Here is a 21,767-nt window from a genome sequence, read left to right as displayed (position 1 = left end):
GAAACACATAGTTAAGTCTGCATACATGTTGTATTTGTTGTTTATCATGCATATATTTTCTTTCCACTTTTTTTCCAGATTCAGGATTTGCAGAAGCACCAGAGTTCAAAAAAAGGAAATTGACCTATGAAAGAGTCCCTGGAAGAAGTGATGGACAAACACGTCTTAAATTCTTTTGAATGGAATGGGCTTCTGCATACTACACATAATTTTTTAAATTCTTAAACTTTTTGAAGGGAAATAGATTGGATTAAATTTTTTTTGTTCATTTTTAGAGAGAAATTAGGGTTTGGGAATCCTTACTAATTCAGGATTCTTTTGTATGTTTTTAAAATTTTACTAAGCAAACTAGTTGCTTGAACCTGGAGAATTACTGCTTCTATGTTTGTTCTCATGGATGATATTAAAGTTCTTGATCCCTCTTTACACAAAAAAATAAATTGTGAATGAAAAAAAGCCAGACACTGAAGCTCATAGTTTTAAAGGCACCTATTTTTGCTCCTTGAGCATGCAGCTTTCCAGACTTGAAGATGGGCTAGATCTGCCAGAATCTCAAGGCTGCTCATTGCCTTAGAGCTTTCTTGCGCTTACAGCTATTACCCTTTGTATTTGTCCTCTGGGTTCAGTTCCATTTTATTCTTTCTGACAGCTCCTTTAGAAACTGTGTGATAAGTTCCTGAACTGCCTTTAATCATAACCAAGCTACAGAAACAACCTATTTATTTTGCAGACAAGACGTGAAAGATATGTTGAAATTTAGGATTCTAATAGATTTGATTCAGAGAACTAAGCTGTGACCCTAGCTCTCTGCATAATCTGGAGGAGGCAGTTTGTTGGCAACCACATTTTTCAGCCTACTACAGTGCACTGACAAGTAGAGAGATGAGAGTCATCTGGGAGGCGCTGCCAGGTATTGTAGATTACAGCTTGAATGGGTAAGAGGTGGAGGAGGGAAAAAAAACCCCCGCCATCTCAATTACAAGCTACAGAAGAGTGAGGATAGAATAGTACCCAAACCATCACTTTGCATCAAAAGATTTGGCAATGAAACTGGAAACGTGTGGGAGCAATGACAGACAGTAACTCCATTCTGCTGCAGGAATGCATACACAGTTAGCACAGGCATGTGTGCCAGCTCCAGAATGTCAGTGTCTGTTCAGCAGCCTTCAGCTGAGATGATTCAGTTTTCAGACTCACAAATCCTTTTTAAGTTTGATGCAATAATGGGAGCAGGGGGGAGGAAAAAGAAAAAAAGAAAATCCCCACCAAGTTTATGGTTTATGTTTGCAGTAAAATACTTTCTTGATATTGAGCCTTCATTAAGCACATAGTCACTTTGGATAAATAAAACCAGCACTCAGGGGAGAAAGCTTTGGTCTCTCAGAGAAAACGGAATGCTGGTTTTTAGCTGAGAATTCTTAAGAGCTATGATGACAGCACTAATAGCAAGTTTAGTTCGCAGTAATATCCCCAAATTATTTGTACCCAAATTGTTTGCAAGACTTTAGAAAACACCTTCTAAGTGTAACATAAAAAGACTTCTGGTTGAATTGTGAACAAGCCAGCATTTCCCTATTTTGCCCAGAATGAAAGGAAGACTTACATAAAAATTGCAGTTTGCTAACTATTTCTAGCCCATTTTTGTGGTCACTTGACCTAACCATTTTCCATCTCTTGCATCATGGGTTTGGCTCTGTTTTTCAGAACTGTCTCCCAAATTGCCAGGCCCAGGAATCTGTTCTTTTAAGAGTGCAGCTCTGGGTACAGTCTCAGTCACAGATGACCACAGTAGAGAAGATTACAGCTGCCACTGCCAAGCTATTATTTATGTCCTCCCTTCCCGCAGGGAGAAGCAGACACCAGAACTTCCACATGAACACTCATGGAAGACTAGCGCAGATAATCTATAGATCACTTTGAAAACAAAGGCATGTTGCCTACATTAAATAAGTAAAGAGAATTCAAGTGCTGTCTGCAGTAAGTTTCCATTAGTTAGAAAAAATCTCAGTAAACAGTTATTTGCAATGTAGTGGAAAATAAGGAAAAGGGCTTGCAATCACCGTTGTTTTGCACTGTATTTGTGTATGACTCAATCTCTCACAGATGAGTACATATTGGACAAATTTATCATGTTACATTCCCCCCCATGTCCTTCTATGTTTAATGTGGAGGAAAATTACCTTGCTCTACAAAGATGCACTTCCCCCCCCAAAGAAAAAATCATCTATTACTAAGATGAATTAGGAAGTGGCTAATTCTCAGGCAAAACAATGCACAAATACATAAACTAATCACCAGTCCTCCGTCAGCAGGCAGGGACACTCAGTTCTTGGATCAAATCTGTAAACTGCTTAGTGACCCGGCAGGTGGCAGCCATAGATGGATGAGAGCCTTGCCGACAGACTGTGAGAGACGACAGTGAGAAAACGGGGCCTTGCGGGTCACATGAGGCACTTAGTGTACAGATGTGTGCACTCAATTTGCTTTATTGTGGGTGTCCTGTGGGACCTGCTGCCATGACACTGGTATGAAGGCCTCTGTGCGGTGTGTGGAGAGTTGAGACCTCAGCAGACAGCCCTCTGGGATGGTCTTTGGTAAAGGAAGCTAAGATGATGTAGCCCAATCAACTGCAGGGGGCAGCAAAATGGGATGCTTGCCCCCCTGTCTAAGCCATCCCAGAGTTCAGTTCAGCAAGGCATTGCAAACCCAGGTACACCTGCAGCTGGAGACAAGATGTCTTGCTGACTGGGCAGGTAAGAGACACCCTGTTCCGCCACCTACAGGAAGCAAAGAGCTGCCCAGGCTTGTTTGTCAGGTTCCTTGGTTACATCAAAAAAGGGGACCTGCAAAAGCTGAGCTGCTAAAATGCGGGCTGCTTCATTTAGCCAACACAAAACAATGGGCAGTGGCAAGCTTCATAAAACTGATTCCCTGCAGGAACCCAAGAGCCTTAACGCCAACCAACCCTGTTCCGGAGCTCGTTCTGACACCCGACTTTTGTCACAGAACATGCCTCGGGAGGGCAGGCTGTCATCCCTCCCCCTGCTTCTACGCAGCAGCTCTGCCCTCAGAGCAAAGGGGTGCAGCAAGCATGCTCCTCTAAAGAGACTGGAATTTGTGTCTTCCTCCCATGAGACTGCAAAATAACCACCACCCTCACAGGTACACCAATCCATCCTTCAAACTGCTGCACAGGTCTTTCTGTCCGCTGCTGGTGCAAGATGTGGATGCAGTCAGGACCTGGAGTGTGTTCACAGTGCTGTTCCTCTGACATGTGCTGACCATGGTCCTCCAGACCAAAGATACCACCACATGGAGCTGGGCAGGGCAGCCAAGAGACAACAGCAGCTGACTGGCTAGCACTGGCTGCTCTCTCCTGCACACTAATTGGGCAGCTCCTTGTGCCAGCTCAGCAGCCGCTCCACAACCCAAGCTCCAAGTGAGGACACTAAGCAGGAAAGCGTATGCAGTAGGTGGGCCTAGGGAGAGGAACAGATGTGGGGACATGGGGAGGTTTTATTGTGGAAGGTAAAAGAAATATTGAAGGGCTTGCCTGGGAGGCAGTGGCCAGCAGCTACACGCTGCGTTTGATGCATACTCTCATCCCTCTCCCTCCCTCCCTGACTCAAGCACTCTCACCTCAATCTGAGCCTCAGATCACCCCTCTGCAAGGAAGAATAACCACGCTTCCTCTAGATTTCCACAGTGACTGCATGTGTCGAGTACTAAAACAAAAACTGCCCTATTCAAATAGCCTACAATGAAAGGAAGCCACATGCAAAAAAGAGCCCTTAAGGACAGACATTCTCTTCTGTATTTAGAGGCACAATACATATTGGCAGGGTTATGATTCTCATTCTGGTGTTTTCCTGCAGGACAGCAGCATGAAAATCTTTTTACAAAGACTGAACTGCCTGGATGACACTCATTACACCATTGCAGTTAACGTTAATGAAAATTAAATACTTAGATTGGAAAGTTCTTCCTTCTATTTTCAGAACATTTAAGTGAGCCTGGCAACATTGTTACTCATTACCAAAAAAAAAATGGTAAATAGCTATCAATAGGTTTGTTCTATTAATAAAACTCACTTCCTAAAAATCCAACAATCTTCCCAAAAAGCCAATGGCTTGAGGCCTCTCCTCCCACTGCAGAATCAAAGCATCCTCTTCCTTAAAATATCTGCTCTTTATTACAATTTAAAAATTAGTTCAAAGCCAGCAGGGAAAGGAATTTTTATTTCCAAATTTCTAAAAGATTAATACAAACAATAGAAAGTAGACAAAATTAAAAACCTATTAAAAAAGTTAAGTCATCCTTGTAAAAGTGCTCTATAAAAAACTGAAAGCAAATGACCAAGCACATTTTAGTAAGTTTTGTGTAATGCAAACCTTAACAATTATGCATGCAACTATCTTTGGGTGTTCATGAATTTTTAGTGTCTGGTCAGATTTTAAGCACGTCAAGGAAATTCCACCGTGGCAGTACCTTTACAAATACAAATTAGGAGAAGTATTATGGATTAGAAGTCTTGTAAGAAACTTGTCTTAGGAATCAAGCCTGTGCCACACACTATGTCCAGCACTTTCTAGTACGTGTTATCTATGGAGTTAGATACACTAGGGGTGGGTGGGGGGCGGGGGGGGAAGTAGTTGCTTCCAGGTCTTGCTTACAGAAGCAAAATGTCCCCTAAGAACACTACTTCAGTACTAACAACACTTAGTTTTATGCTTTTAATGATTCACTTTCTGGGTGTTTTATTTTGGAAAAAACAAATAGTTTTTACTATCGTTCCAGTGTAACAGTTTACCAAGATAGGAGTAAATAATTTGATAAAAATTCATGTGTTTTTCTTTTCTAAAATGTAAACTTCCCAACTAATACTTGTATAGTTAGCATAGTGTAGTAACAATGGTGACGATTATTAAAAGAGTTATATTAAAAAACTTTAAGAATATTAGCAAAAGATAGTGAAGTACAGATATGGAACAAACACATAAATATCTAGGAGACAGCCACATAAAAGTCAGGACACAGAGAGTGTGAAGGAAAGGCAGTTGTTATTCATGTCATGCTTGAAGGCCGCTCTCTGATGATCTTCCCTGTAAGAGGAGAAAAAGGCTTATTAAATGCTGTCTTCCTAAGGTGATAGATTTCTCTTATAAATTATAATACAAATCTCCTTTGCACTGAGAAAAAATGAACAGCCACTTTTCTTTGTTGGATGTTGCAACCTTGAATACTATATAATTTTTAATTGGCTTTTTGAGTTTGCTGTCTTTTTTTTGATCCTAAGATGACTAAGTAATAATAAACTAGATAATTGATTTATCAGCAAAAGATGACTAAATGGCATTTCAGGCTGACCTATGCAGTTCTAAAAGTACCATAAATTAACCATCAAACTAATTTCAGAAAATATTTTGTGTCTTGTCTGGATGACGCAATCAAACTTGAATCCTAGAAATACATACATACACAAACAGATACTCAAAAAAAAGAAAAAGTAGAGAGGCTGCTTCAATAACAGAACACCACATGCAACAGTCACTATAAATTTTATCTTATTTGCAGGAAGAATTAAGGGTTGCAACTAAATTAAGAAAATATTCTGCTTGTGCTTCCCCTTCCTGCCTCAAAGTTTTTCCAGAAGAGGACTCATGCTCAGTTGTTCTCTCTCATCAAGTTCAACCCTGTTTTGTCAAAACCTATGTAGCCACAATCAAAACCACGCTTTTTGATGAGGCACAAGCACAGCTGCAAGCTCAGGAACCCTGGTGGCAAGAAGGGGAAGATTTTACAAGTACTTTACATTCTTGTTTAAATTCTGCCCTTAGAGATAACATCATTTTCACTTTGATAGCACTCTCAAAGAAAGAACAGAATTTAGTGGTTCTTCCTCTCTCTCTAGTTTTTTCAGCTCTTTAGCAGGAACCATTTTTTTTTTTCTTCCAAAGAAAAGTAACCCCTTCTGAACATCCTACTTTCACATTTGTTTGTCATGCTGAAGAACTAAGATTTTACAGCAAAAGTTATGGTGTGATCCTGCCTAGGACTACCACTACACATGGCCTTTCTTCCTCCTGCTGCAACCACTGGTATCTGTGTGACAAGACGGGAGAGCTAAGAATGGGAATCATGGAATTGAATCCCAAAGATCTGCAAGGGCTGGACAGTCACCCTGCCAGCCTGCAGGTGTTACTCAGTTACAACCAATGCAGAGCACTATGGCAGACAAGCATTTAGGGAGCATCTCATCCTTTAGACCTGTGATGAAAAAGGTACTGAAGGATGTGATTACAGATTGCCTCAGCTCCTCTCTTGCTTCCACCGCTTTTGGTGCTGTACCAACAGTAAAACCAGAAAAAGCCTAAGCACAAACAAAGCCAAATCAACTGCAATCTGACATCGAAGACAAAATGTATTTTAACGATGTTCATGTTTAGGCTGTGAGTTAGTTATCAGAACCCATGCAACTCACACAGTTTTGTCTTACTTCAAGCTGGCTATATAACTGGGTTTTATGTCTATGTCAAACACAGTTGTGTGTTACAATTTTTATTATTTTGGATGCTGCTAATGACCCTAGAGCTGCTTGAACAGAAAAACCAACCAAACAAAAACCTCTAACCCATAAACAAAACACCTCTACAAAGAGCTGTAGGAAAGAGACATGCTTCAATTGCCACACCTAAAAGAAACAGGCAAAGTCTTCTGCCAAGAGCTAGGTATTCAAATGGCTGTCACCATGTGCCCTTGTGCCTCCTAGGGCTTGAGTTTAAAATCAGAGTCATTACTGTGGTATCTGTGACTTTATTACCTGATTTCAGAGTAGAGCACAGGATCGGGGTTCTCGAAAGGGATTGCTCCCTGCAGGAACCCCGACAAGCAAGGCATCTTTGCAGGCATTTTGCATACAGTACTGCTGGAGTTCGGCAGCTGCCTGAGAGACCTGCAAAAAGAAAAAATAAATCCAGAGAGGAAACTAATTAATTCACAAGCATTTATTAGGCATTTCCTCTTCAAGAACCATTATCAAACAGCTGGAGAGCAGCCAAGTCAGCTCGCATTCTGAAACACCAAGACACACATTTACAAAGCTCCAACAAAACATGCACAAAATGCCATGTCAGCGACGAGCCAGAGAAGTGCAGAGGACTGAGACGCAAGTGCAATGGAATCTGTCCCCATCAAAATGCACAGGACCATGACTACAACATTTTCCAGTCTGCTGTACTGCTTTCAGGTTTCTATTTGAACTCCAATATCCTCAAATCATTTATAAAAAGGAGTTTAATTTCCAAACTGCTAAGCAACACAGAGCATAGTAAGGAATGAAAGCAAAAAGATGACTATGAAAAGCTTTTTAAGGCCAAATCGCCACCTTTGCCTCGCAGCGAAGTGAGAGCTTCACATCCACACTCTGGTCCCCAAAAAGGACAGCCCAGGGCTGCAGAACAAGCCCAGGAACCCAAAGGCAAGATGCCTCCAGCACTGAACTCCTCCGCTCTCCCTGTGGATGGCAAGTCAGTCATGTGCTTGTATTTTTGAAGGAAAACATAGTGGAATTCCCAATTTCTCAGACACACATTGGTAACAGCTACAGGAACTGTGAAAATCCATGCTGTCTGCTACACTTCTTTTTATAAAAGGAAACACCAGGCATATTGGTGGGAATTCAAGTTCCCCCGTGACCTCACCTCTGACTTCGTTACAGGGCTCCTGAAATACTGATTTTTCTTCCTACACAACTTTGCAATGCTGCCAGTGGAGGAACAAGACAAAAGCCGGAAGGACCATCCATGCTTCCCAGCCTCCTGATTAAAGGAGCTACCTAGAACCCCCATGGGATTTTGGTTCTGGGCCATCCCATCTAGCAGCATCTGGAAGTGCATGGGAAATCTCGCATGCTTTCATTTGCTATTTTACTGCTGTCCTGTTCACTGCCTCCCAGCTCTCCTCCAGGACACTCATCCTAGTAACTGCCTGAATTTATCAGCAGCTGTCAGCATTTCAGGGAGTTAAGAGTTTTTCTGTGTTTTCCCACAGCCTCCCAGGTTCTCCTGAGTGGACTACATGGAGAAACATCTGCACCAAGGACCCCTGCTAGTCAAAGAGCTGCATCACCCCTCCCTTCCTTGAGAAGAACATGTTTCTGGAAGCTTGCAAAGGTCTCCTGCCCTGCCTAGCCTCTTGGACCCACTGCAGCTGTAGCACCCTTTGCCTCAACCACAGTGCCAACCCCTTGCTGGTACCCAGCTACGCACCACACAGCTTTCAGGCAGACATAATGCTACCAGGCCAAGGCTGCATGGAAAATGAGCAGAGAGCAATCAGGGCACAGACTGGTCTATATGCACAGCAGAGTAAGTAGTTCCTCACTGCATCTCCCTTGTACTTTGCTGCTGAACTTTCCAACATGTACTCAGTTACGCATATCCTGGTGCTCCTGGAAAGCTACAGATCTGTTTTTTGGCATCTGTATTAGAATTATCTGTATAGCAGCAGACTGCTGTTTCAGGACAGATCTGCCTATTCTTAGCCCTACCTGTGCCCCTCTAACACTCTTTGTTCCTCTAGTTCACACAGAAAGTACAAGGGTTCCTGCTGTATTTCATCACAGGACAAACACACTCGCTGTGACAGCCTCCTGTGTGCAAGATGTCTGTGGGTACTTCTTTCCTACTTGGTTTCCTCTTTCTGAAAATATTGTTCCTGTCTGCTTTTTCAGCTGGCAGTGTAAACAAAACCACCATCGGAACTCTGTAGTATGGGATGTATGTATTTTTAAAAATCCTTTCATATCCAGTTCCGTCTGAAAACACACTGTCTATTCAAAGCCAAAACAATGTTTTCTCCTACCTCAGTGCCTGCTAAAACTGATACAAAAGGGTTTTCTTCAGCTGAATACATTCCTTACTGGTTTTACACTGCATGTCAAGAAACCCAGATTACACCTTTTACAGGACACGTTTTTAATCATTCATTATTTCTCCTGTGAAAAAGACCTGAACAGGTTCCTAGAACAGCAGACCTGGAAAGAGACTGTGACACACAATGCTGCAAGAAAGACGAGACTTGAGGTCTCATCAGGTCCAAGTCCAGCTCCAGGATATGTTACTGCTACAAAGCAACCCCCAATAAACTACGAACCATATTTTTTAGACCTCCTCCCCACCCACAAAAAAGAGCAGGGAGAAGGTATAAGCCCCGAAATGAGCAGGAACAGAGATCCAGGCTACCATTGGTGGTATAAACAGAAATATTTGGTCAATCGTTTCTGCGTTAAAATTATATCCCCCTTTCCAGAACAGCCTACATTTCTACTCTGCATGGTGCCGTTTCTCACAGATTCCCACACATCACTGCAGTGATACACTGCAGCCACTCCCCGTGGATCAAACATCTGCTGATTCAGTATTTGCTAAAAAAACCTTAGTAACATTAATGAATCAATCGGGATGACATCCAAAAGCCACAGTGGTTTCACCCTGCAATGGGGCACTTCAAAATTTCACCAACCCCGGGCAGGAACAATGAGAAAAGGTATTCTAAATTATTTTTGTAACAATTAGCTAAGTTCCTGCAGCTCAATATACTGGCACTGTCGTCAGGCTGAGGAAGCTCGTGTTTTGTGACTGGCCAGAGAAAGATGGTGGATGTGTGGAAGTGATGAGAGAAGAGGAAAATGTAGGCCACAAATTAATTTGACCTTCGTCACTTGACAGCCTATGCTGGATTTAGTGCGTGGCTGGAAAGTGCTGTTTGCGCAGAGCAGCTGCGGAGACACGCGCACAGGCGCCTGCTGGGAACCAAGAGCTGCCCCGCGCAGGTCTGCAGGGTGAGCGGGGCCTGCCAGAAGGGGACAAAACCCCACCCCGAAGCTCAGGAGCTGGCAGATGCCAGGGCCGCCCCTTGTCTGCAGGCCGGCAAGCAGGAGGCTCATGCAGGCGGAGAAGCCGCCTGCCCGCCCCCGCCCGCACACGCAGACCCGGCCGGTGCTCCGCGGCGGGGCCGCGTGCTGGCGCAGCTGAGGGACCGTCCCCACTGCCGCGCCTGCCTCCGTAGGATCAGCGAGGCGCCGCTGCATTATTTATCACGGCTCCTGCCACCAGGGAACGGCACTGGCTCCCGCGCGCCGGCAGCCGCGGCTCGGAGCCCCCAGCGCACACGCACCCCCCGCCCCTCCCGCAGGGCGGGCGCCGCGGACGCGCAAGGAGGACACGGCAGGGCCAGCTCGGCCCCCCGCGCCGGGCTCACCTTGATCCGCTCCACGGCCGCCTCCAGCTTCAGCTGCTCCACCAGCCGCTGCATGGTGCTCAGGCTGCCGCCCGACGACATCCCGAGGCCGCGGAGGGAGGGAGGCAGGGAGACAGGCCGGGCCGGGCCGGGCCGGGCCGGGCCGGGCTGGGCTGGGCTGGGCTCGGCGCGGCTCCCTCCGCCGCCGCGGAGCCGCCCCGGAGAGAGGCCGGGGCCGGGGCTGGGACCGCGCCGCCCTGAGCAGCACCGGCACCGCCCCGCACGCGGCACAGCCCCGGCTCCGCCCAGCACTGCCCCGCACGGCACCGCCCCGCCCTGGCTCCGCCCAGCACTGCCCCGCCCCGCCCCGGCTCCGCCCAGCACTGCCCCGCCCCGGCTCCGCCCCGCGCCACACCCGGCACCCCCCCCCCAACACCGCCCCGCCCCACCGGCCACGCCCTGGCGCAGGGCCCCGGCAGCCGCCCTGGCTGGGGGTTCCGGCTGCTCCGGGGCCAGAAAATCTCGTTGGCTGAAATAGGGCAGGAAAGGAAAAAAAAAAAAAAAAAAAAAAAAAGAGGAAGAAGAGGAAAAAAGGAAGGGGGGGGAAGGGAAGGGAGGAGGGTTAAAAATAAAAAAAAGGGAGGAAGAGGGAGAAAAAAATAAAAAAAATGTGGGCGATAGCAAGTGAGGGGATAAAAAAATCGAAAAGGGAGTTCTAAATGGCCTGCAGAGGTTCGACAGAAAGTGCGCTCTGGCCCAGGCAGCTGTCAGGCTCAAACTGCCCCGCTGCCAGCATTGCTGCGTCCCCCCGCACTGTCCGTGGCTGTCTCGCTAGGGACTGTAAGCCCCTTTGGGGTCCCTTCGCCTTCTGGCAGGGCTCTGCCAGCCATCGGTTTGCCAGGCTGTTAAAAAGTGGGATGAAGCTCATCGCCTCAAACGATTGCTCTGAACACAGAGGCAGCCGCCGCAGATGCTCCAGCCTCAGCCAAAGCTCGGCAAGGTCATGGAAGAGACCCGCGCTGAGCGTGAAAGGCCCTGGCTCCAAATACGTTTTGCATATTGACTGAAACATATAGTTTCACCTTAGATACACTATATATTTGAAAGTACATACATGTTAACAAATACAGTTCTTTGAAAAGAGTTGATGGGCCCGTAACGCGGTTCCTCTCCAAGACCCTGTTACCTTGCCACGCTTTTCCACACGAAGATCTCACCGCTACCCAGTACCAGCAACACTTGTTCATGCAAACACTTCTCTCTCGTCACTTCAATGTAGACTTTACTAGGTACAGCATTGTAACTGTCAGCAGTCTCATTCCTGGTTTTTTTTTCCTATGTAATTGCTTTGTCAACTTTATTTCCAAGACAAAATAGGACCTGAAAACTTATTTCCAGCAGACAGACATGACGTAGAAGTACAATGAGATGTTAGGCTAGGAATGGTCAGTAGGCTCAGCTAATGAGGTGTCACTGCAACGCTGCTAGCTTTGTAAAGACACGAGTTTTTTCCATCCTTTGTCAGAGAGATGCGACTGCAGTGTCACTGCCCAGCACATTTTTGCTGCAGCCCACGAATTTATGCCTGTGCCTAATTATTTTCAGAGGACTCATATGTTAAGAATAGCTCGTTTTGAGCAGGTTGTACAATACCTGCTGACTCTCCCTTTTCCACTGACTCGGTACCAGGCCACAGTTTAAAAGACAAAGACACCATTGCTGCTGAAAGACACTGTTCTGTCCTCCCCAGGGACCGCCCCTCCATTGCACCAATTTCCTGCCACAGTGTCAGGTCAAGAAGTTAAACTTAATTAGAACTAACCCAGGCAAAAAGGGAAAACAGGTCTGTGTTTTGACTTCTTATTTGCATAACCCAAACACTTGGCTTGGAAGGGAAAGGATGGAGCAAAATGAGGCACAAGGGCAAACGCAGCAGAGCCGTTAGCCTGTGAGAAATGTGACTGCAGGTTTGGATCCTCCTGCATGCACTTGACTGGTTCCTTTCCAGACATAACTGTCTCGCCTAATAACCAGTACCATTTCACTTGTGCTTACCTTTATTCCCTTTGTTTCTATTACAGCAACTTCAGTCTTCCCCCCTCCACTTTTACAGGAGGCTGGCTGTCTTGGGGGATGAAGCAGCAATATACCCAAGCTGTGAGTCTCGCAATACGTGAACATTTTGCACTGTCCCTGCCACACCACTAGTGTCCCCAAACCTACTTCAGGAAAGTAAGTACAGCTTATGCAAGATATATTCTTTAACAAGTCTTAGATTTGAATTGACCGTTAAATATGAGGTGAATTAAGTTTATTAATTCATCTCACACAGCAGAGATGAAGGACAGATCTAGCAGTTACTCTTCAACTTTACTAATGCACACAGATGTAAGTAATTTAGCATAATACTTCTAACAGACTTTTGCATGTGTATTATTTTAAACAGAAAAATGAGACATTCCAAGAACTAGTAAAAGCTAACCAGAAGGGGCTTAGGAATAGAAACTCCTCCTTCAAAGAATGAGGACAGGTCACCTTTGCAGCATCAGAAACATCCTGCTTCAAATATTAATCAAAAAGTATTTTAAAACTTTTAAAACATCTCCTCTTCCCCTTAAGCAGGCCAAGTTCGTACTGTCAGTTTCTCTTGTAGAAACCTCCCACCCAGATGGGCCACAGATGAGCTTCTATGGAACAATCAAAGTGTTTTGTCCATCTGCCACCCCTCAGCATCCCCAGTCTTTGTGGACTCCAAATTCTGTGCTGTGGCTGATGTTCTTTCACTGCTCTCACAGAAGCTTAAAAAAACCCACTCATTGACTATTTAGCAAGGGGCTGTCCGTGGCAAGAGTTCGCAGCTGTGCCCAGTGGTATTTCATATGCCATCTTTACTTGAATGGGCTCACGGCACAGCAACAACAGTCCCTGGCTCACTGAAGGCCAAAGAACTGTCAAGGGACAGTTTAAAAACCACAACCTAGGAATTCATGGTTTAGAAGACTGATGAAATAGGAGTTTTAGATTATTTTCGTTATTACCGGCTTTGGCAGGAATAGTAAGTTCAAGAGCTTTTCTCCCAGAATGATCTCAACAGGAGCCAAGCTAACCTGGTACCATTTTCAGTAGAAACACTTTTGAGGAACTTGTTTTTACAGATGTGATAAATGACAAAGCAGCCCAAACTGGCTACACTCCCCACCTGTCACCTCCCCAGTAGAATTCCTGAATAGAAATACGGTAACAGAATCCCTTTTACCAGAAAATCATGGAAACTCTGACCTGGGCTGAGTTACAGAGGAAACCACATCATGGTGTTGTGCATTATTTATTCCAAGTACTCTGAGGTCTGATCAGAAGAGATAAACACAAAGAATACTTTAGATTTAGAAGTTAAAATAAATTCAGTGTGTATATTATATAAACTTTTTATTTACATAAGGCATCAAAATTGCCCTTTTTAACAAAAGGGTCATTTTCCCTTTTACCAATACTTTGGTGAAAGAAATGTCACATTTAGTAGATTAATACTCACTGGTATACTTGTTCTGAACAAGCAGGTACAATCCAACACACAAGACGAAAACCCAAACGCAAAAGATCTACACATACTACTTCATTAATTACTCTGTAAAACAAAGAATTAAGGCTTATTTGCATCACAATGATGATCAACCATGCATCATTTATTCCCACAAAAAATAAAATTAATTTCCAACCGCAGCAGAAATAGCAAAAGAAGTCTGGTATAATCCCCATATTGTCTACATCAAAAAACATTTTGGCATCTTAGACATTAGATTGAAAAGTAGGGAGGAAGAGAGAGGGGAAAACAGAAAATGGCCCTTGCTCAAGTGTCCATGTGCAGGAACGCTTCAGTTTAGAAGGGAGAACCGGGACATTCAAGGACTGATCTAGAAATATTTTCAGAAAGACTAAAGTTACAGTTCCACTGATCATGAATATGAAATATGTAGAGAAAATAATTGTTTGGAATAATGAATTCCACACCGAGATCCCCAAGTAAGTGGCATATGTACATTTAGCTGAGCCTGTTTAATAGGTCTGATTTATAAAAATGGTAAACCTGTATTATTTTTTGGCCTGATTTAATAATTCCTGAGTTTTAGATCACTGCTGAGCCACAGCAGACAAAACTCTGAATGATGTAGTGAAAAGTTTTGCAAATCACTTTCAATATCAGCACACACTTTGTTCAGCAACTTTCAATCATCAATAAAAGTCAGTCTTCCAGGTCCTTCATTCTTCATCCACCGCCGATACCTCTTCCATCGGGGATCCATGGCCATCTTCTTCTTTAACTCCTCCTCTTGTTCTCGTTTATAGATCTGACAGACAGATGAAAGTTTTTAATAAGGCTGAAGAAACAGTTAAGTGAACCTCAAGGGGGACATGAAGCATTCATAGTTCAACCATTCACCAGCTTATTGTTTTTACACAAGACTGAACTGCAACATAGAAGCAGACCTTGGCCAACAAAGCGTAGGAGTATCTTCAACGGAGGAGCCTACTGGCTGTGGTCGAGATGCTCTGCATTCTGCTGAAAGCAGAATTATCTCTTTGTAAGATGTTGCTGCAAGCTCCACAACTTTTTCTGCTAAAAGAACTAGACGCTCATGCATTCAACAAAGTAAGATTTACAGTAAAGAACCGCTAATGCTCAGAATAGCTTCCCCGCACACATACTGTTCAATGCAGTTGTTCAGCTCCTCACTTAAGTTGTTTTCCTCTTTCAAAGTCATCACCTAGACAAAATACTGCTACAGAACTTTTTATTCCTAATTAAGTTTCTCAACTAAGTATCTCTACATTAGTTATTCAGGGCACCAAATGACAAGTAACTACATTCTGTCAAGAAATGGTGTTGTCTTAATGAAATCTACAATTATCAGCAGAGTTAAATATCTAAAAAAAGCAACTGTATCTGCAGTTTTAGTCTGGAAGGCAGTTTACATAATACAGCCAGTGTAAATCTCAACACCGTACAGGTTTAAGTCATCTCAGCATCATCTGACTTCTTCCAAGAAGGGAATTAAATCTAAGGTTCTGCTAAGCATGAACAAGATTTTAAAAATACTATAGATGGCTTTATAAATACACCGCTCAATGTTCAGTGATCATACAGGTTTTAGGAGTCATTAGGAAGGTAACAGGGTAGGGTGGGGGGTGGCAGAATATTGTGGAGCTTCATGATGTACATGTGTATTGAATTCTTGGTCCTTCCCATGCTAAAAGGACATTAGAAAACTAATTAACATGCAAATAGGCACCTCTAATGATCAAAGAACAAAGAAGCTTTTGGGGAGAAACACCTAAACATATTTTTCAGCTTAGAAAACACATAGTTAAGTTTCAAGTAAGGATATGGAAGTGGTACACAGGAGCACAGGCAGCACAAGGAAAGAGAATAAAGTATAATTATTCCCCACCTCCAATAATGCAAGAACACACAGGTGTCTGGGTGGCTTCAAAAACCCCCAACCTATCTTCTACATGTATTGTTGAACTCATGACCAGATGGCACAGCAGACAATGGAAGTTTTAATGCATTCAAGGAGTGACTAGGTAAGTTTATTAAAGGAAAACTCACTAAAGCAATTACCTACAAAGATACCACTTCCTTTTCAGGATGTCCCAAAGCCGCTAATTATACTGGATAAATATTGCTATATAGGTGCAAATTTCATGTATTCTTCACTAAAAATCAACTGCTGACCACCCCAGGAGATGCGTTTGGGCTAAACAGACTTCACTTCTGGCAAACACAGCTCCTTCATATTCAGTGACCAAAACATCAGTAGTTAGAAACAGTAAGGAATCCAAATCATGTCATTTTTTCTCTACAAAAAAAAGAAATTCACTCTATCCTACTTTTTCCATATAACACCTGCTTTGACTAGTAACATTACTCCATCTTTGGACTTCCAGACTCTTTTCTAGCAAACCCATCATAATTTAACATGTGTATGTACCTGTTGGCTACCCCTTTCCTCACATTAGCATGAATTTTACTATATTCCTTTACAAGCTTCTAGATTAATCCACCCCTGCCTACTTTTAAAGCAGCATTCTCCTATCTTCAGTGGTCTGCCAGCAGCAAAGGCAGTCCTGCCACCATTCCATTTCTTTTTACAGCATATGCAGAGCAGCAGCAATGTCTCCTCTTCCCCTTAAGCAGGCCAAGTTCGTACTGTCAGTTTCTCTTGTAGAAACCTCCCACCCAGATGGGCCACAGATGAGCTTCTATGGAACAATCAAAGTGTTTTGTCCATCTGCCACCCCTCAGCATCCCCAGTCTTTGTGGACTCCAAATTCTGTGCTGTGGCTGATGTTCTTTCACTGCTCTCACAGAAGCTTAAAAAAACCCACTCATTGACTATTTAGCAAGGGGCTGTCCGTGGCAAGAGTTCGCAGCTGTGCCCAGTGGTATTTCATATGCCATCTTTACTTGAATGGGCTCACGGCACAGCAACAACAGTCCCTGGCTCACTGAAGGCCAAAGAACTGTCAAGGGACAGTTTAAAAACCACAACCTAGGAATTCATGGTTTAGAAGACTGATGAAATAGGAGTTTCAGATGATCCAGGTAATTCTCATTACAAATTCTTACTGTTTGGAGAACAGTCTTCAACCTACTGTAATAACTTTGCCATGTACCACACTGTTATAAGAAAGCCTTTCATCAGATTCAGCTAAATCATGTATGCATAGATGGACGTCCCCTGACCAAGCAAATCTCTTCCTACATCCATGGGCATGGTCAGGAGCTGTTGTCTACCAGACCATGAGAATAAGTCAAAGAAAACACATCAAGTGGTTGTTTAACAGTTTCCAATTTAGAAAGCAACAGCTAAAACTGGAGCATTGCTTCACATAGCCCTGTATCACAAAACAGCTATTTTTACTCTGGAAGTGCTGGATAACAAACATTAGCTTGTTCCACCAGAGCTACCCACCTCATACTTTTCTCGTATCCACAGTCGCCGTTCAAGAAAGGTCTCTTTTTGATGATCTTCTAGGCTGTCAAACTGAGAAGGAGACATTTTCATGTACTTTCGTATGATATACAGCTTCTCTTCCACACCATATTCTTGCCCTTTAATAGAGAAACAATAAATCCACCAACAGTTCCAAACTAAGTATTTGCCCAAGTAAAAAGGAGCAAGAAGGATCTGAAATAGAAGGATATCATGTATCTTGGGCTTCTGATAACCGCCTTTTATATCTATTTTATTTTTAATAATGTCTTTGATGATTTCTTCCTCCTCTTCGCGAATTTCTTCTTTAGAGCGCCTGTTCTTGCCTTTTTCTTTAGTCTTGTTGAGTAAACCTTGTTGCCTGGCAATCTCAGTAGCTTGTATACGGTATTTTGGCACTGTAGCTAGGTAGTTGATAGCTTCGTTGTAACTACTCCACCAGCTGAAGAACTGTAATTAAAGAGTAAAAGTAGAAAACATGTTTTTATACAGACACAATCCTACTTGGAGATTTGCCAGGAAAAAAGAAAATGCTGCTATACAACTCTAACCAAAATCACATTACAGCAAGAGTAAAACCTGAAGGTAAGAGTACTTCCGCAGTATTGCAGAAGCTATAATTATTCCTCCACAGTTCGTAAGGCACCTGGAAAACAGATATATAGATATATATCTCACAGCCATATACAGTGACAAAGAAGGACAAGCAGACACTGTTCAGACCAGTTTTGCTCACAAGAAGATGGTAATCTCCTGAAGGTTAATGCTAGGCTGGTGCTGCCCATTCTCAGAAGCCCCCTTGGATTTATAAATAAAGTAGCTGGTGTGTGAACATTTCAGTATAAAATTTTTACTTGTTTAAAACATTAATTAAACATGACTTAAGAATATGACATCTCATTAGTCTGACAGGATTCACTTTACAAGATTCTCAACATCCCTCTCTAATCTCCAGCTACCCTCTCAATTTCAAGGGGGAAAAAACCCCCAAACCAACCAGAAATACAGTGCCTGGGATGAATGTGTCTTAATGGGACAACTTCTTTAAAAAAGCAGTATTTCACACTGTTCACCAAGACAAAGGGCAGGCATATACACATAATACAACCTTAACAAAGGCCAAAAAGCAGAAAAAACAGAAAGCAAGAGAGGCAGATCAGTTTATACAGGCATCTACACTGAATTTGCAAACATCTGGCAACTGGACTGCAGAAAAGCGATCACCTCCACTTACAGCCAAAACAAGAAATAAGAGGTGAAATGAAACTCTGCCACTGGATGCAAGTCAGAAGAGAAATCAAGTATTTGGCTGCATATGCCACTGGAATTTAATCTTCCAAGCTCTGACATTCTGATCAACACATTTTTGTTTTAACTTCAGATATCCCACTAAAAAGTGAGCTACCTGTACTACAGAATAAGTTGTATCTACATGTCTTAAATTTTTGGAGTACTTTTGATGACATTTTGAACAAGTAAGCTAATGAATCCTAAAGAAAAGAGTTACGCATCTTCTTTCACTTAAGTATTTGTCAGCAATAGCACAAGTTTTCTCATCCAAAACGCAGGCTGTTTTCTTGACCTTGGATCTACCACCTTCAGAGCAAACTTCGCTAAACCCAATTCGCTTCTCTCCTGACTTCACTGTGGTGTTCAAAATACACTGCAATGTAAGATTCACACATTAGTAAACTCCTGATATTCAGTCCTATCATCTGAATTGAGTCTTGAATGTAGTATGTAATTGATCTCTTTTTAAAAAAGTACTTATCCAGCTTGACAAACGGACACATGCTAATTGGGAGCGCTAGTCCTGCTAGCGCTCAGGAACAGGCTATTCTGAGCCTGCCATGAAGAACTTCTTCAGAAAAGCTGCACTGGTCTCCATGAAATATCCTACCGTTAAAAGAAACTAATCTCTACTTTTGTCCAAGGTACCAAGGACAGTCAAAAATCTTGCCCAGTCTATCCTGACTTCAGATTTGTTATGGAGACCACACAGAAGTTTACCAAAGCAGATGGGAAGGGGCCTCCTCATGGCCACTGTTTAATACCTGGCACATCATGAGAGCTGCAGATACTTCCCCTTCCATGCAGAAACTCATTAAGCAGTGTCATGTAAACATGAAATTTTACCTGAAACACGGAGATGGCACACACCATAACAAGAATCACTATTCTGACATCCACTTTAGGTGCCAATCTCCTGCTGTAGTAGTGGTAATAATGCCTGTAATACTCTTCTGGATGATCCAACATGTAGTCATAATCTTTACGTGTTTCTTCATCCTGCAGGATGAGATGAAAAATATGCACAGGTTCAGATTCCTGCTTTCACTTACTCTTGTTATAGCTGTGTTTTACATCTTATTAATGGCCATTCTGCTATAAAATTGGCAATAGCCCAAACGAGTATGAAGTACAGAGAAAAATCTTTGGTCCTTTTCTCATATTCTCAATTAGTTTGTTCTCACATGTATCTGCCATATGGGGTCATATGCATGCACACACTGCACAAAGATCTTTAATACTGAAATAAAGACAGGCAGCTAAAATCTACGTATTTTTAACTTCAGAATGTGAATCCACATGGACCAGAGAATAAATAAGGTTTTCTGATGAAGAACCTATTAAGAGATTGTTTTACAAATGTTTTAGAATTAGCTTACAGGGCTGTGGAATCTATCCAATGGAAGTCTGTTTCAAAATCTCATTGTCCTCAGCTCCTTGGAGTTTTTCTCATTTTCACCCATGTAATTAAGAGATGAGAAATCGAATTTTGTCAGCCTCAACTGCATTCCTTTCCTACCCGCAAAAAAGTTCCCTTTTCTCTCCCTTGTAGCCTTAACGCACTTACAGGTTTCTTTCTGCCGAGTTCCCGAGTTCCACCTTTGCCAAGCCACACATCTGGCCCGATAAGCCTCCTTTATAGATCCCATGCGCTACTGTCACTTTTTTGTTTAATGGTACGCCTCAAAGATAAAGCCAAACTGGCTCGTTTTAAATGCAAAGGCACTTTCAGAAGAACAAATTCTAGCTACAAAGGGATTTTCAGGAAAACTGCATCCTTCCTCCCTGCGGTCTTGGACTGGCTCTTGAAGAAGGTTGGTTTTTCCCCCTCCCTGACTGCTGGAGGGAGGCAAGCCGGCGAAGTGCTGACAAAGGAACGCCAAACCGAAGCTGCAGAGACACGGAGGTGTCAACCCGAGGGGCTCCGACGGTCCTACCGGGGGCAGCCACCGCCGGCCGGGCGCCGGCCGGGCAGGGTCCCCGCGCTGGACCTCCCTCGCCGCGCTCCGGACGCAGCAGACGAGCCGCAGCCGTCGAGCAGAACTCGGAGGGGACCACGGGCCTTCCGGCGCACGTCCCCAGCCGCGGCTCTTCTCCTCGCGGCACACGGCCGCTTCGCTCTCGCCGCCTGTCGCCCCGCAGCCCGCACGCCGAGACGGGCGGTTCCAGCACCGGCAGAGGGGCGGGCAGCACCCGGGCCGGCGCTGGCCCCCGCCCCGCACCTACCCGCCTGGGCGCCGCCTCCGTCCCCGAAACGGGACCGCCGAGGGAAACGGCGGCGCGGGCAGACGCGCGGCCGGGGTCAGGCGCCCCGCCCGCCCGCCCGCCGCGCCCCCCGGCCCGCCGCCGCCCCCCGCCACGGCGCTGTCTCTTACCGGAGCGGCTCCGGCCGCGGCGGCGGTCCCGCTCTCACCTTGAGGGTCTCGTAGGCGGTGGCGATGAGGAGGAACTTCTCGTGCGCCGCCTGCGGGCCGCCGCCGCCCGGCGCCGCCGCTTCTCCGCGGTAGCGGTCGGGGTGGTACTTGCGGGCCAGCTGCCGGTAGGCGCGGGCGATCTCCACCTTGCTGGCCTGCCGGCTGACGCCCAGCACCTCGTAGCAGACGCGCCGCCCGCAGTACAGCCCCTCCGTCAGGCCCCGCGCCGCCCGCGGCAGCACGGCCGCGCACAGCCACAGGCTCAGCAGCCAGCGCCGCCCCGGCCCCGCGCCGCCGCCGGCCGCCATCGCGCTGACGATCGCAGCCGCCCTCCCCCCTCCGCCCCGCCCCGCGGCCCGCCCCGTGCGAAGGCGCCTGCGCGCGGCGGGAGGGGGCGAGGCCGGCGGGCGGGGGGCGGCCTCAGCGCGCGCCGCTGGGGCCCTCTAGCGGCCGCGCGGCACAAAGCGGTCGCGATAGAGCGCGGCCCGCAGCGCGAGAGAAGGCTGCGGTGGCGGTAGAGCCCGGGCTTGACACACCGATCTTGTGCCTGGTTTCTTCCAGCCTGCCCGGCTTGTTCTTCCTTCCAAGGAAGGACCTTCGGAAGCGCCCCCGGGGCTCGCCCTTCCGCTCAGCTCCGCCTGGCAGGGCTCGGCGGGCTTCGCTCTGCTTTGTGCGGTGTTGGATCGGCGGGCTCCACCGGCAGCCCCAGAGGGCATACACGCATCACCCGCGCCGCAACAGCCACGCTAGCAAGCGCCCCTGCTGCTGCTGCCGGGGGGTGTACAAGGGCGCCGGATGCTGTACAGCTGCCCAGGGCGTGTACAGGGGC

At 45.3% G+C, this 21,767-nt stretch overlaps 3 protein-coding genes across 5 annotated transcripts in view; 1 reads left to right on the top strand and 2 right to left on the bottom strand.

Annotated features, from left to right (window-relative positions):
- Nucleotides 1-2,174, top strand: part of SHOC1 (shortage in chiasmata 1) — a 57,172-nt gene extending 54,998 nt beyond the window's left edge. Inside the window, exon 28 of the mRNA XM_027808491.2 lies at nucleotides 79-2,174. Coding sequence (XP_027664292.2) covers nucleotides 79-179 — 101 coding nt within the window. The 3' untranslated portion in view covers nucleotides 180-2,174. The remainder of the gene's footprint in view (nucleotides 1-78) is intronic.
- Nucleotides 2,175-4,218: 2,044 nt separating this feature from the next.
- GNG10 (G protein subunit gamma 10) lies at nucleotides 4,219-10,532 on the bottom strand. The gene is made up of 3 exons (XM_055699299.1): nucleotides 10,261-10,532; nucleotides 6,821-6,952; nucleotides 4,219-5,102 (listed from the first exon to the last, which is right to left on the bottom strand). Exons 1-2 carry the CDS (start codon nucleotides 10,339-10,341, stop codon nucleotides 6,827-6,829), a joined length of 207 nt encoding a protein of 68 aa, XP_055555274.1. The 5' UTR covers nucleotides 10,342-10,532; the 3' UTR covers nucleotides 4,219-5,102; nucleotides 6,821-6,826.
- A 3,016-nt stretch (nucleotides 10,533-13,548) lies between these two features.
- DNAJC25 (DnaJ heat shock protein family (Hsp40) member C25) lies at nucleotides 13,549-21,279 on the bottom strand. Of its 3 annotated transcripts, XR_008730262.1 has the most exons (5): nucleotides 20,938-21,276; nucleotides 19,371-19,523; nucleotides 17,214-17,684; nucleotides 14,725-16,097; nucleotides 13,549-14,585 (listed from the first exon to the last, which is right to left on the bottom strand). XR_008730262.1 is itself a non-coding variant. In XM_055699298.1 (4 exons), exons 1-4 carry the CDS (start codon nucleotides 21,244-21,246, stop codon nucleotides 14,463-14,465), a joined length of 657 nt encoding a protein of 218 aa, XP_055555273.1. In that variant the 5' UTR covers nucleotides 21,247-21,279; the 3' UTR covers nucleotides 13,549-14,462. The 3 variants fall into 3 exon arrangements, 2 of the variants coding, with proteins under 2 accessions (XP_055555273.1, XP_055555272.1); XM_055699298.1 differs by lacking the exon at nucleotides 14,725-16,097 and having other exon boundaries at nucleotides 17,214-17,285; nucleotides 20,938-21,279; XM_055699297.1 differs by lacking the exon at nucleotides 14,725-16,097 and having other exon boundaries at nucleotides 20,938-21,273.
- Nucleotides 21,280-21,767: the final 488 nt, after the last annotated feature.

The sequence above is a fragment of the Falco cherrug genome, chromosome Z, assembly GCF_023634085.1.
Source record: "Falco cherrug isolate bFalChe1 chromosome Z, bFalChe1.pri, whole genome shotgun sequence".
Taxonomy (NCBI): Eukaryota; Metazoa; Chordata; class Aves; order Falconiformes; family Falconidae; genus Falco; species Falco cherrug.
The sequence above is the reverse complement of the archived record's forward strand: the minus strand, read 5'-3'. Positions and strand labels throughout refer to the sequence as shown.

What these genes read in the sequence shown, in the direction of transcription:
- GNG10 (XM_055699299.1), bottom strand. Translation starts at nt 10,341, where the DNA reads ATGTCGTCGGGCGGCAGCCTGAGCACCATGCAGCGGCTGGTGGAGCAG. An exon ending in CGGCCGTGGAGCGGATCAAG is followed by an intron (nt 6,953 to 10,260) that starts GTGAGCCCGGCG and finishes TTCTTTTTGCAG; the next exon opens with GTCTCTCAGGCAGCTGCCGA.
- DNAJC25 (XM_055699297.1), bottom strand. Translation starts at nt 21,246, where the DNA reads ATGGCGGCCGGCGGCGGCGCGGGGCCGGGGCGGCGCTGGCTGCTGAGC. An exon ending in CCGCCTACGAGACCCTCAAG is followed by an intron (nt 19,524 to 20,937) that starts GTGAGAGCGGGA and finishes CTCATCCTGCAG; the next exon opens with GATGAAGAAACACGTAAAGA. An exon ending in GTGCCATCTCCGTGTTTCAG is followed by an intron (nt 17,685 to 19,370) that starts GTAAAATTTCAT and finishes CTTTAATTACAG; the next exon opens with TTCTTCAGCTGGTGGAGTAG.